The sequence below is a fragment of the Mytilus edulis genome, chromosome 12 (assembly GCF_963676685.1).
Source record: "Mytilus edulis chromosome 12, xbMytEdul2.2, whole genome shotgun sequence".
NCBI classification, from domain to species: domain Eukaryota; kingdom Metazoa; phylum Mollusca; class Bivalvia; order Mytilida; family Mytilidae; genus Mytilus; species Mytilus edulis.
The window spans coordinates 71,493,099-71,506,546 of NC_092355.1; the positions used below are offsets into that span (position 1 = coordinate 71,493,099).

Sequence of the window (13,448 nt, forward strand, 5' to 3'; positions counted from 1 at the left end):
GCTTTAAATAACTTATCAATTAAGCATATATATATATATACTTTTGTAATTGCTTTTCTTAATTCAACAATTGGCCAGTTCTATTTGAAATATATTTAAATTTTTTTCACTGGTTAATATGGCAAGCCGTTTTGCTATTTAATCTAACTTCAAGATATCTCATAAACTTTATAAGATATCTTATATAATAGTTCATTAGATATTTGATATAGTTTGAAAGATATCTTATAAAGTTTATAAGATATCTTATATAGTTCACGAGATATCTGAAATAATTTATGAGATGTCTTATACATGTAGTTTATAAGATATCTCATATAATTTTCTTAATTTGATATCCAATGAACTATATAAGATATCTTATACAAAAAATATTTATAAGATATTTCATATACTTTAAGATATCTTAAATAAATCTTATATATTATATGAGATATCATATATATTATGAGATAATTTGAAATTCGAATAAATAGCTAAAGGGCCTGCCATAGGTTTATGTTAGCTGGTACTTGTGGTATATATGTTTTTTGTAATAGGCCTCGTTTACCAAAGTTAAGATGATAGTGCATTATATGCAATGATATTCATGTATTACAACTTCCCTGGTCTGAATCCAATAATTTCTTCAATCAGTGTACAGAAGAAATTAACTTAATACTCATTTTCCCTTTTTACAGGAAAATGATATATTATTTCGTCTTATATTGTATGCATAAAAAATTCCCAATTGGGATAAAAATTCCCAATTTGATATTCAAGGGACCCATTTGTAAACATCTGGAATCATCCCTGCGGCCATCTTGGTTGGTTGGCCAGGTCACTGGACACAATTTTTAAACTAGATACCGGAATGATGATTGTGGCCAAGTTTGGTTTAATTTGGCCCATTAGTTTCAGAGAAGAAGATTTTTGTAAAAGATAACTAAGATTTACGAAAAATGGTTAAAAATTGACTATAAAGGGCAATAACTCCTAAAGGGGTCAACTGACCATTTTGGTCATGCTGACTTATTTGTAGATCTTACTTTGCTGAACAGTTTTGCTGTTTACAGTTTATCTCTATCTATAATAATATTCAAGATAATAACCAAAAACAGCGAAATTTCCTTAAAATTACCAATTCAGGGGCAGCAACCTATCAACGGGTTGTCCGATTCATCTCAAAATTTCAGGGCAGATAGATCTTGACCTGATAAACAATTTTACCTCATGTCAGATTTGCTCTAAATGCTTTGGTTTTTGAGTTATAAGCCAAAAACTGCATTTTACCCCTATGTTCTATTTTTAGCCATGGCGGCCATCTTGGTTGGTTGGGCGGGTCACCGGACACAATTTTTAAACTAGATACCCTAATAATGATTTTGGCCATGTTTGGTTAAATTTGGCCCAGCAGTTTCAGAGGAGAAGATTTTTGTAAAAGTTAACGACGACGGACGACGCCAGACGCCGGACGCCAAGTGATGAGAAAAGCTCACTTGGCCCTTCGGGCCAGGTGAGCTAAAAATGGTTTTATTACAAATCTATTTAAATTTTGAAGAGTAATATACTTCCCATGTGCAATTTTACAATAGACTTATTTACACTTGTGTGAAAAATTGTCTGCATTTATTAAGAAATACAATTTTCACTAGCAACTTACTTTCATTACTTTTGAAAGTTGAAAAATTAACAAGAATATATATATATGTAAAGGAAATTATTAAATAGATCTTTCATTATTTAACTAAATCAAGTAAAATTTAAAAATGTGAATCTATAGTGAGGTAATAAAAAGAATAGAGCAAAATGTGAAATAAAACATCTGCAAAAATAAGCTGCTTTACTGAGTAGCATGACATCTAGGGATTAAATCATACTTTGTATTGAAGTATCTTGATGATATCTTGGATTCAGTACTGTCGGTAGTGTAAGCTTTACTGCTCGATTTATCTCCCTTTGTAGTTCTGAGACATATGCTATGGTGAGCTTAGCCTCTTTCTGAGATGGAAGGTTTCCAAGGAAACACTTAAATATATCACCAGAGTTTTCATCTTCTCTAAGAAGAAAAGCTGTCATTCCTTTGGCTTTTGCTTCATCATAGGTTTGTTGTGCCTAAAATTACAAACAGAAAAATAAACATTCTGCTGCAATATTACTATATTATATAATATTATTTTGACTAACCCAATTGAAAGATGTTGTGTAAGTCTGATCAAGCTGGTGTGAGTGGGCTGTCTTAAACTTGCAGTAAGGTGAGAGTTTTTTTGATCTGTGTTGAAGGCTTCACTTTGACTTTGAGGTGAAGAACAGCAAAATAACACTGTGCCTTTGCTTCATTGTGTAATTGGTTTGTGGGAACAATGCTTATAGTGCATGAACTGATTGTGTGTCAAAGATTGATACTCTATATATCCTTTGTTTTTTTTATTAAACAAATGAAGATTAAAGTTCAGACACAAACTCTTTTCGAAAGGCTGTACAGTAAATTGATTTTGGTTGATTTATGACGGATTTTGTGCATGTGAAGTCATTTAGGAGATAATTGTATTGTATCTTAAGCTCCGAAGGCATCAATTGAAGATTTGATGGTCACAAATTAAGTTTACTGGCAATGCGTTAGCGGAGACAGTAAACGGGTATTTGCGACCATCAAATCCCCAATTGATGCCGTCGGAGCTTAAAATACAATATTTTTATCTCCATTCTAATGAAACTGACAGGAAACAACGTTAAAACATGTATTTAAAATCTGTCATATGCCGTCTGCGCTTGCGCGTATGTCCCATAGCATCAATTGTTAATTGATGCCATGTAAATAAGTGACGTTATCCAATCAAAATGAACGTTACAAACGTTCAGTTGCTTTAGAATATATATTAATAAAAGTTATTGGGAATATGCAAATGAAACATTAACAACAAAAGAATAATCAAACATTCTGTATGTGTCTGTCCCAAGTCAGGAGCATGTAATTAAGTGGTTGGTTGTTGTTTGTTGCTGTGTTACATGTTTGTTTTATGTTCATTTTTTTGTACATAAATCAGGTCATTAAATTTCTCTTTTGAATTGTTTTACATTTGTCATTTTGGGACCTTTTATGGCTGACTATGCGCTATGGTTTGCTCATCGTTGAAGACTTTACAGTTAAAATTGAGAAAGGAATTGGGGAATGTGTCAAAGCGACAACAACCCGACCATTTTGCAGACAACAGCCGAAGGCCACCAATGGGTCTTTAATGTAGCGAGAAACTCCCGCACCTGGAGGCGTCCATCAGCTGGCCTCTTAAAAATATTATACTTAAGTTCAGTGATAATGGATGTTTAACTAAACTCAGAATTATACACAAGAATTACCTATTATAGTTTTAATTTCTGTGTCAATTCGTGAATCCTCTCTTGTAGAGTGTTGTCTTATTTGCAATCATACCACTTTTTCTTATTTTTATATACTATCAAATACCTGAATTTTTTCTTGACATTCTGCAACAATTCTTCTCCCATCAATCTCTGCCTCCATTTTGTAGATGGCACTTCCCTCGTCCAATGGAAATTTGAATAAAGCCTCAATGGCATTTGGTCCCTCATTTTTGTATGACAGAACTGATTCCACATGACTGATCATGTGACCTACTGTTACATTTACTGTTATACTCTTGAGTGCAACTGCAAAAACAATACATGTACAATAGAAAAAAATAACATGCAGTTAAGGTTCTGATTGCTGTTGTTTTATGAGCTAGCTTTAGCTATCATATTAAATATGTTTTGTGTCTTTTATTTTACAATGTACATGTAGGTGTTTCTACTAGATTAAGTACATTGTACATGTACGTTAGGAGGCTTTAGGGTATTAAAAATTCAGCAAATATTGAAACATTATTTTTTTCATTACAAGTTTTATTTTTTACACTATTACATGTATTAGTTGTGACTTTATGATAAGGTACAAAAATCAACCAAAAAATCGATTCATTTTGGCCCCAGATGACTTTTCAAATGTTTATACCATTGGAAAAGCCCCAAATTATCTCCCTTAGGTGAAAAAAATGCCATTTTTTTGCATTAAAATTGAAATATCTTTTTTAAATCATCTCTGACCTATATTTTTTATTATTTTTTTCAAATAAGCTTTACTTAACTAAACTATTGTAAAATTTAAGCGGTTATCTTTAAGTTGGTTCTAGTCAGCATTCTGGTCTTTAATTTTAACCTCAAGAAGATACAATGTATGCATTGACTACAGTTTTAAAAACTCTTAAATGAACACAAACGTGTACAGGGTTGTTAAAATGAAATAAATATTATCAAAATATGAACATGATTAATATTAACATTGTACTGAAACCTTTTATAGTAGTATATTGGGGTAAAAAGTCATATTGTGATAGGAAGTAGATGACAGTCAGATGAACAGAACTAGTGTAATTGTAACAATAATAATCTTTATTCTCATAAATCATAAGGTACAACGGTACAGAGATATACATACATATAGCAATAAAACAAACTTATTTATAATAACATCTTATACACAAACATACATACACACAGGCATACACTAACTATCGTTAAATACACACAGAACAAATGATTTATTTATTTGGCGTATAAATCTACATAGTTTTTCTAATTTAAACTTGTTAGTACAACTCATTATTTCTTTGAATTTCAAAATATTTGGCCTTTGCCACAAATTTTTATCAATGAGTTTTTTTCTGTCATTTTCAAATAATTTACATTCCAGAATATAATGATATTCTATACCATTCCACCGTCCTGTTTCTATAGGAAGTCTATGATTTGTGGTTCTAAACTTACACAGCGTTTAGATATCTTTATCTTCCAACATGTAAAACTATGTTCATTACAATAAATGGCAGTCAGGCAGTGTCTATGCATGTGGGTATGCATAGCCAGTTGGCCTTCGTAGGCTAAGCATACCCGCAACTAATTTTATAATGAAAGATACACAAAAGTAATTGATTATCTCTTGATTGTGTGAATTCAGTGAAGAGAATGGCAAATCATTATTTGTATTTAATGTAATTTATAGAAAAATATAAATTAAATGATAATGCACATTAGTTTGTGTACTTTAACCTATAATGGTTTACTTTTTAAATTGTTATTTGTATGGAGAGTTGTCTCATTGGCACTCACACCACATCTTCTTATATCTAATTAATTCAACCTTTTGTTTTAGATATTTTAATGTTTCTGTTTCGAATTTGATTAGAAAATAACTTTCATACTTAAGTTTTTTAATATATATATATTTATTCAAATTCAGTATAATTTTATTTTTTTAACGTGCATTGCATTTATATTTTTTGTGTATCTTTCACTTCATGTTTCATTTCCTGATCATGTGACAGTTTATTTTATTGTACTTCACATTAAAATGCCATATTTGGATTGGCTTATACCGTATAAGCCAATCCAAATAATATGGCATTTTAATGTGAAGTATAATAAGTTATACAAGGGTATTAATTTACTCTATCACATGGCTGAGAGGGTGACATTTTTTTTTAACGTTACTCTCTCGTCTAGACCAATCAAAAATCGACAGTTTAAAGAAAAATGAATCGAATTTACATCAAGTAATTATATACAAGGCCTTTTATCATGTTTATAGCTGACTATGTGGTATGGGCTTTGCTCATTGTTGAAGGCCGTACGTGACCTATAGTTGTTAATGTCTGTGTCATTTCGGTCTCTTGTGGACAGTTGTTTCATTGGCAATCATACCACATCTTCTTTTTTATATTAATTTAAGTTCTATGTTTCTTTGCTCAGAATTTCTTATTTGACTGTCAAAATAAAAAAAATAAAAACATCTTGCTTAACTTTAGCTGTTTTTTAAAATATTACCCGTTACTGTAACGTTGTTATGTACGTGCATGACGTCATAGAAAATACTTTTAAAATACAATTAATCTGTAAAAGAAAATAATGATAGGACATTCAGTATAAATTAAATAACATGTAGCTGAGAGGGTTATAAAGCAGATTGGTACCCTGGTTGACAATGTTTCTTGGGGTTACAATCTGCTCTATCACCCTCCATCTCAGCTATGTGTTATTTATATAAAAAATTGGTTACAGATACGCAATTAATGCTTACAAAGGCAAATTTGGCTAACATACCCAAATGAGGGTTACGCACAGACACTGCTTTAAACTTAAGATTGAAATGTGAAATAAAATGAAAATTCAAACAAATTATGAGGAAACTGTTTGGGTATGTTGGAGTAAATTGGGGTATAAAGTCGCATCCGTGAAAAATGGAGTAGATTTTGATAAGTCAGTTAAGCTTCGTTGATTATAAATGGTTACACCCCCTAGTTAAACAAATCAAATCGTGACATTTGTTTGCTGTTTTGTTTACGAGTTGCCAGAGCGAGGAGCTGTATACCTTCCTGTCCACTTTCCTGGCAAACCAAACCACAGGAGGTTGTACAGAAATTGTTAAACATTCTCTGTTTTCTATCTAAAGGAGCTGCCTTCAAGTAAGTGTTTTGATAGTTGTGTACTACAATGTCAATGCATTTTTGATTTAACTGTTTGATTTAAGTTCAACTCGACAACTGCTCAATAACAACATTCGACCATATTGGAAATCCCTGTTCTATTTATAACGGTTGGGAATGTCTAAACACAAGTCTCACTAATTAAGGACAAGAAGCGTCAAGAAGCGACAAAAAGCTAGGACTATTTAGCGACAAGAAAACATTTTTTTTTTAAATTAAATATAAAGAAATATGCATTTATTTATTTTTTTTAATATATAGGAAGAAAGAAATTGATTTTTTTTCTAATATTTATAGATGAAAAAATTAACCATTGGGGAAGAAGAAAGGGATTGTGTAGTTTTTATTAAATATAAAGAATATATGTTTAAGATAATGTATATCTGTTTTCCGCTAATTCAGAGTATGTTAGTTATAAGTCCTTGCTTCACCCTAAGGTACACACAATGTGGAACATTAAATGAGATTAATGAGGCGCGTGTCCCTTGATTTCTTGCTACAATAACATCCAATTAACACCTTCAAATTTGTACAAGCGTCAGACTATACAATTACACGCGCCATAATAAACATAATCATGGTAAATAATCACCTATTGAAAACTAAAGATTGTCATTAATTTCCTTTAATCTTCAATCAATATGCATAAACCTGACAAATGTCGTTAAACTGTTAAATGATGCAATTCACAAATTAAAATATGAAAAATATTCACATTTTAATTTTGTTTCCTCTTGTTTGATTTCAGTTCTTTGTATTTCACAATTTGTGTCTGTATTTTCTGGACAATGATGCACAAATAATGCATTTTGCAAGTTTATTATATATTGTACAAAGAAAGTTTTAAAAAACAAATTATAAGATAAATATATCATTGTTCTAAAACACAAGTAAAAGTAATATCATAATACGACATGTTAAACGTAATACTTGCTGTTATACATAATAAATAATTAAATATCATGTAAATAAATGTAGCAATTAGATATATGTTTCATTTTTTTGCTATCAATATTTTAAAACTTTCTTGTCACTATTTAAAACTGTTTTGCATATTCTTTTAATATTTATTTGGAATAAGTAATTCTAATTAAAAAAAATGTTTTCTTGTCGCTAAATAGTTTCTTGTCGCTTCTTGTCGCTAAAATTATTCTTCTTGTCGCTTCTTGACGCTTCTTGTCGCTAAAATTATTCTTCTTGTCGCTTCTTGACGCTTCTTGCGATAAAATTCTTCTTGTCGCTAATTAGTGAGACCGCTTAACACAAGTCTCACTAATTAAGGACAAGCAGCGACAAAAAGCGTCGATAAGTGACAAAAAAATAATTAAGCAACACGAATATAAATTAATGATGTACTAAGGTGAAATAAAAAAAAAAAAAAAAGGACAATATTAGCTGGATTCATTGGTTAAGAATCAAAGTAAGCTAAAAAAAGAAATATTTGAAAGGTCATGGAGCTCCTTTTCGAAGTATTTGATATTTAAAACATGGCGGGAAAAGGCTGACTCGGACTATTACCTTCAATTTTGATTGGTATTATCATGATTATTTGGGTCAAAAGAAAGAGCATCCACAATCTGCTATAATTTTGGTAATGACCTTTTATGAGCTATTAAATCTTGTATGAAAAAAAAAAATAGGTGTTATGGGACAAAAAACAATTACATTGTATTGTATGGAAAATCACCAAGGAGTCCGAACATTTGACACAAATGCCAAAACCTCAACTAAAGTACCCAAATTGCACTTATTCAACATAAACAGCTGAGAAATTCTAAGAAGTTTTCTTTGAGACTAAACAATTTGTATTTTGATTATTTGACTTTATACACATTTTACAAAATAGGTGAATATATTCAAATAAATATTAAACGTTCACAGTTTATATCAACAGATGAAACTTTAACTGGAAAAGAAAAAGTTCGAAAACGCCGCCATACGACGTTCACAAAAAGTTATCTTTTAAAAGTGAACAAAAAAATATGTTACAAGCATCCAAGCAAAACAAAACATTTATTATTTGATTTTGTAATTTTGGTACTCCTCTGGCTCATTGCCGAAATCATGGATAGTTTGGAGGTCGATTCAAACTCATGTTTATATAACTCATTGGGGATTAAAAATCAAATTGGTGTCCCTATATATATTATAAAGAAGGATACGGCTACAAAATAAACACAGAACGGACATTTTTGTCTTTATCATAAAAAAACGTAGGTGAACAACTGTCAAAATAGGTGCAATTTGGGTACTGTCACGCTAGATATATTCATTGTAAGCTGGTTCTCGACTGACTACTAAATTTTGTTCATAGACAGCCTGTGTGTGAGCCGATCTATTGTAGAATCCGATTAGTCTACCAATCAAATTACGTGTATTACACAGCACTTCATATTGTACACATGCAGTTTTATTTAATGTTACAATCCAAGAAATATGTTATCGCAAATGAAAGGAATCATCTATTTTCCTTCCAATAATCTAATGCAACATTTTTTCACAGGTGAAAATGTATTGTCGAAACCACAGCCTTCAATTCAAAAGTTTCCATTTTGTATGACGTCACGTTGATTTTCGAAAATCGTTCATGAAGTTTAGCGGAATTTTATCTTTATCTAATGCAACAGATTATTTAAATTTATAATAGGGATGTATTCGGCGCATCACTGTTGATTAAGGCTTGTCTATGCAAAAGAAAACAAATTGTTCTGTTTGTTTATATATTCTGATATTGAATGTTGCTATGTAACAAAGTATTGTCCAATCTCGTTAAAATCTCCAGGGCAAAATTTTGCCCTAAAAAATCGGGTCATACCGGTTGTTTGAGTGAAGCGAATACAAGCGGATTCCAGTTTATATTCATTGCAGTTTTTGATTTTGATTCCCAAATCGTTATTGCCCTCTTTACAAGTATGATTTAAAAGTCGGAATGCGAATATACATATTACCTGAGACTACTATTTCATAATAATTTTTAGTAACACCAAACTAAATAACTCTGTCAATTGGACCTGATTTGATACTATAACTGCCCTTAAAGTTTTACTAGATAACAGTTTTTGTTCGCTATGAAGATTCCTTTTATCGTCAAGTTATCGGAATTCTAATGGGGACTTACTGTGCACCACTTATTACGGACCTGTTTCTGTATTGTTATGAGTTACAATTTATGATAAAAATCAGCAAAGACTCATCAAAACAATATCTGATCCAAAAAATAATAATACTTTTAGATATATAGATGGTATGTATCGGCTCTCAATATTGACGACTTCAGTATGTACACTAAAGAGATTTTTCCTGCCGAACTAACTTGAAATAAAGCTAATACTAACAACGAACACTACCCTTTCATGGATCCTGATATCTTTAATGGGAAGCTTAATACCAAAATTTATGATAAAAGAGATGATTTTTCATTTCCTATATATAAACATGTATATATAATTGTTTTTAATTGTCCCTTTCAGAGGGTGGTGTTCCTTTGTCACCATCGTTTGGTGTTTATATATCTCAACTTGTTCGATTATAATGTTGTATGTAAACAACGTATTTGATTTAAACGAAAGAAATATCTGTATTACTGAAAAATATTACATCAGGGTTTTCGATATCAAAAACTAGTCAAAACATTATCTAAATTTTATTATTGGTATTTAAGCACATCATTCGTAAATATAAACCAACATGCAGACATCAAACTAAAAAGTCGTCGGTTAAATTTCACACATGAGCTTAAGTTTGCCCTGTTATTATGTATATGTCGTGTACATGTTGCGATTTTGTGCAGGTTATAACATGTACAAAAGTACCTCATACATGTAATAACATGTACACAATATTGTTTAAAAATGATTTTAACTTGTACAAAAATTAGGATAAATATAAATGAAGTAAAATAGACATTTAAATTTATTTATGAACAAAGAACAACAATCAATAGGCCATAACGTGTTTATTCTTTACAGGAAAATGATCACAAAGTTTCAGAAATGCATGCTTCATGACTTATGTTGGCATAATGTGTTTTCATGTAATTGTATGTTTTATGCAGTCAATCATATGGCTTACAAAAGTGTGACAATATTTACTAAAAGCATATATTTCTTTTCTCTTTTATTTACTAAAAGCATACATTATCTTTGAAATTCCTAAATGACAATACACTAGAAACTAAATTAATCTGAATTTTTTAAGAACAATTCTTTAACATTTATCGTCAGGTTATCGGAATTCTAATGGGGACTTACTGTGCACCACTTATTACGGACCTGTTTCTGTATTGTTATGAGTTACAATTTATGATAAAAATCAGCAAAGACTCATCAAAACAATATCTGATCCAAAAAAATAATAATACTTTTAGATATATAGATGGTATGTATCGGCTCTCAATATTGACGACTTCAGTATGTACACTAAAGAGATTTTTCCTGCCGAACTAACTTGAAATAAAGCTAATACTAACAACGAACACTACCCTTTCCTGGATCCTGATATCTTTAATGGGAAGCTTAATACCAAAATTTATGATAAAAGAGATGATTTTTCATTTCCTATATATAAACATGTATATATAATTGTTTTTAATTGTCCCTTTCAGAGGGTGGTGTTCCTTTGTCACCATCGTTTGGTGTTTATATATCTCAACTTGTTCGATTATAATGTTGTATGTAAACAACGTATTTGATTTAAACGAAAGAAATATCTGTATTACTGAAAAATATTACATCAGGGTTTTCGATATCAAAAACTAGTCAAAACATTATCTAAATTTTATTATTGGTATTTAAGCACATCATTCGTAAATATAAACCAACATGCAGACATCAAACTAAAAAGTCGGTTAAATTGCACACAGGAGCTTAAGTTTGGCCTGTTATTATGTATATGTCGTGTACATGTTGCGATTTTGTGCAGGTTATAACATGTACAAAAGTACCTCATACATGTAATAACATGTACACAATATTGTTTAAAAATGATTTTAACTTGTACAAAAATTAGGATAAATATAAATGAAGTAAAATAGACATTTAAATTTATTTATGAACAAAGAACAACAATCAATAGGCCATAACGTGTTTATTCTTTACAGGAAAATGATCACAAAGTTTCAGAAATGCATGCTTCATGACTTATGTTGGCATAATGTGTTTTCATGTAATTGTATGTTTTATGCAGTCCATCATATGGCTTACAAAAGTGTGACAATATTTACTAAAAGCATATATTTCTTTTCTCTTTTATTTACTAAAAGCATACATTATCTTTGAAATTCCTAAATGACAATACACTAGAAACTAAATTAATCTGAATTTTTTAAGAACAATTCTTTAACATTTATCGTCAGGTTATCGGAATTCTAATGGGGACTTACTGTGCACCACTTATTACGGACCTGTTTCTGTATTGTTATGAGTTACAATTTATGATAAAAATCAGCAAAGACTCATCAAAACAACATCTGATCCAAAAAAATAATAATACTTTTAGATATATAGATGGTATGTATCGGCTCTCAATATTGACGACTTCAGTATGTACACTAAAGAGATTTTTCCTGCCGAACTAACTTGAAATAAAGCTAATACTAACAACGAACACTACCCTTTCCTGGATCCTGATATCTTTAATGGGAAGCTTAATACCAAAATTTATGATAAAAGAGATGATTTTTCATTTCCTATATATAAACATGTATATATAATTGTTTTTAATTGTCCCTTTCAGAGGGTGATGTTCCTTTGTCACCATCGTTTGGTGTTTATATATCTCAACTTGTTCGAATATAATGTTGTATGTAAACAACGTATTTGATTATCTTTGAAATTCCTAAATGACAATACACTAGAAACTAAATTAATCTGAATTTTTTAAGAACAATTCTTTAACATTTTGTGTAATACTCCTCCGCCTCGGTTTATAGTAATGTCTCATTTGATTGCTCTGTAAAAGCAAGAGAGAGCTGAAATTGTTTTCCTTAGACCACCCTTCATTATAAATATCTTTGAATCTACTTTTCAACATTTTTGACCTTCAGCATGACTTGTGTAAATTTATACCTCAAATTATTATTTTTTTTTATAAATTGTAAGCTATCATTGCATGAGGTGAATGTCATTTTGATGTTTTAGATATATATCCTCTACTTTGAAAGCAGGTATTGGTGGCTCTCGGCTGTTGTCAGCTCTATAGTCGGGTTCTTGTCTCTTTCACACATTCCCTATTTCCATTCTCAATTTTATTTGTAGAGAAATCTATTCTGCTTATCCTCTTACGTCTTTAAGTGTCAGCTAGAATGAAAGTATTTTACTATTGCCTTCAAAGTGGACACTCACCATTATAATTCATCAGATCAGAATACTGAATGATGTTTGTTGAATGAATGTGTGTTTTAAGAGGTACAACAAATAATTTAAACTATGCATCTGTTTCATAAAAGCTGTCTTAGGACTAACACATGTCTTAGGATGGTCTTATGACATAAATTAATCCTAAGTTGGTGTCACAAAGTATTCCTAAATTAGAACATCTCTTAAAGAGGAGGGTAGGAAGGGTCTCCTGATCCCGAAATCCTCGGCCTAAAAGCATAAAATCCCGAGGTCCCATCTAAAAGAAATATAAATCCTGACATCCCGAAATTCAAAAAAAAGAATTCCCGGATCCTGATAGGATCAATCCCGAAATCTAGAGCTTGAAAATACCTGATCCCGACGTCCCAAAAAGGTCCTGCCCCTCTTAAAAATGGTCACAAAGTCAGGAATACAAAAGAGGTGTTTAATGAGGGTCTTAAAATAGTCACAAATTTATTCTCATTTATTATCTTATCAAGCTAAGATCATCCGAAGACAGCTTTGAGACGAGGTATAAGATATGTCCATAGATAGTCATCAGAGGATCATTGGACATGTCCTAAGATATACTTTATGA

The 13,448-nt window shown here is 30.8% G+C and overlaps 2 protein-coding genes across 3 annotated transcripts in view; one reads left to right on the top strand and one right to left on the bottom strand.

Moving 5' to 3' along the window:
* Positions 1 to 6,621, bottom strand: part of LOC139499052 (von Willebrand factor A domain-containing protein 5A-like) — a 57,644-nt gene extending 51,023 nt beyond the window's left edge. The window contains exons 1-3 of one of the 2 annotated variants that reach the window (XR_011658091.1): positions 6,401 to 6,621; positions 3,443 to 3,645; positions 1,860 to 2,094 (exon numbers count right to left, since the gene is read on the bottom strand). Coding sequence is in view for 1 of the 2 variants with exons in the window: in XM_071287717.1 (XP_071143818.1) it covers positions 1,860 to 2,094; positions 3,443 to 3,645; positions 6,401 to 6,461 (499 nt within the window). In the remaining variant the exon portion in view is untranslated. The remainder of the gene's footprint in view (positions 1 to 1,859; positions 2,095 to 3,442; positions 3,646 to 6,400) is intronic. The other variant, XM_071287717.1, reaches the window with a different exon arrangement.
* The window catches only part of LOC139499281 (uncharacterized), a 740,979-nt gene that overhangs the window by 491,017 nt on the left and 236,514 nt on the right, over positions 1 to 13,448 (top strand). The window lies entirely within an intron of this gene.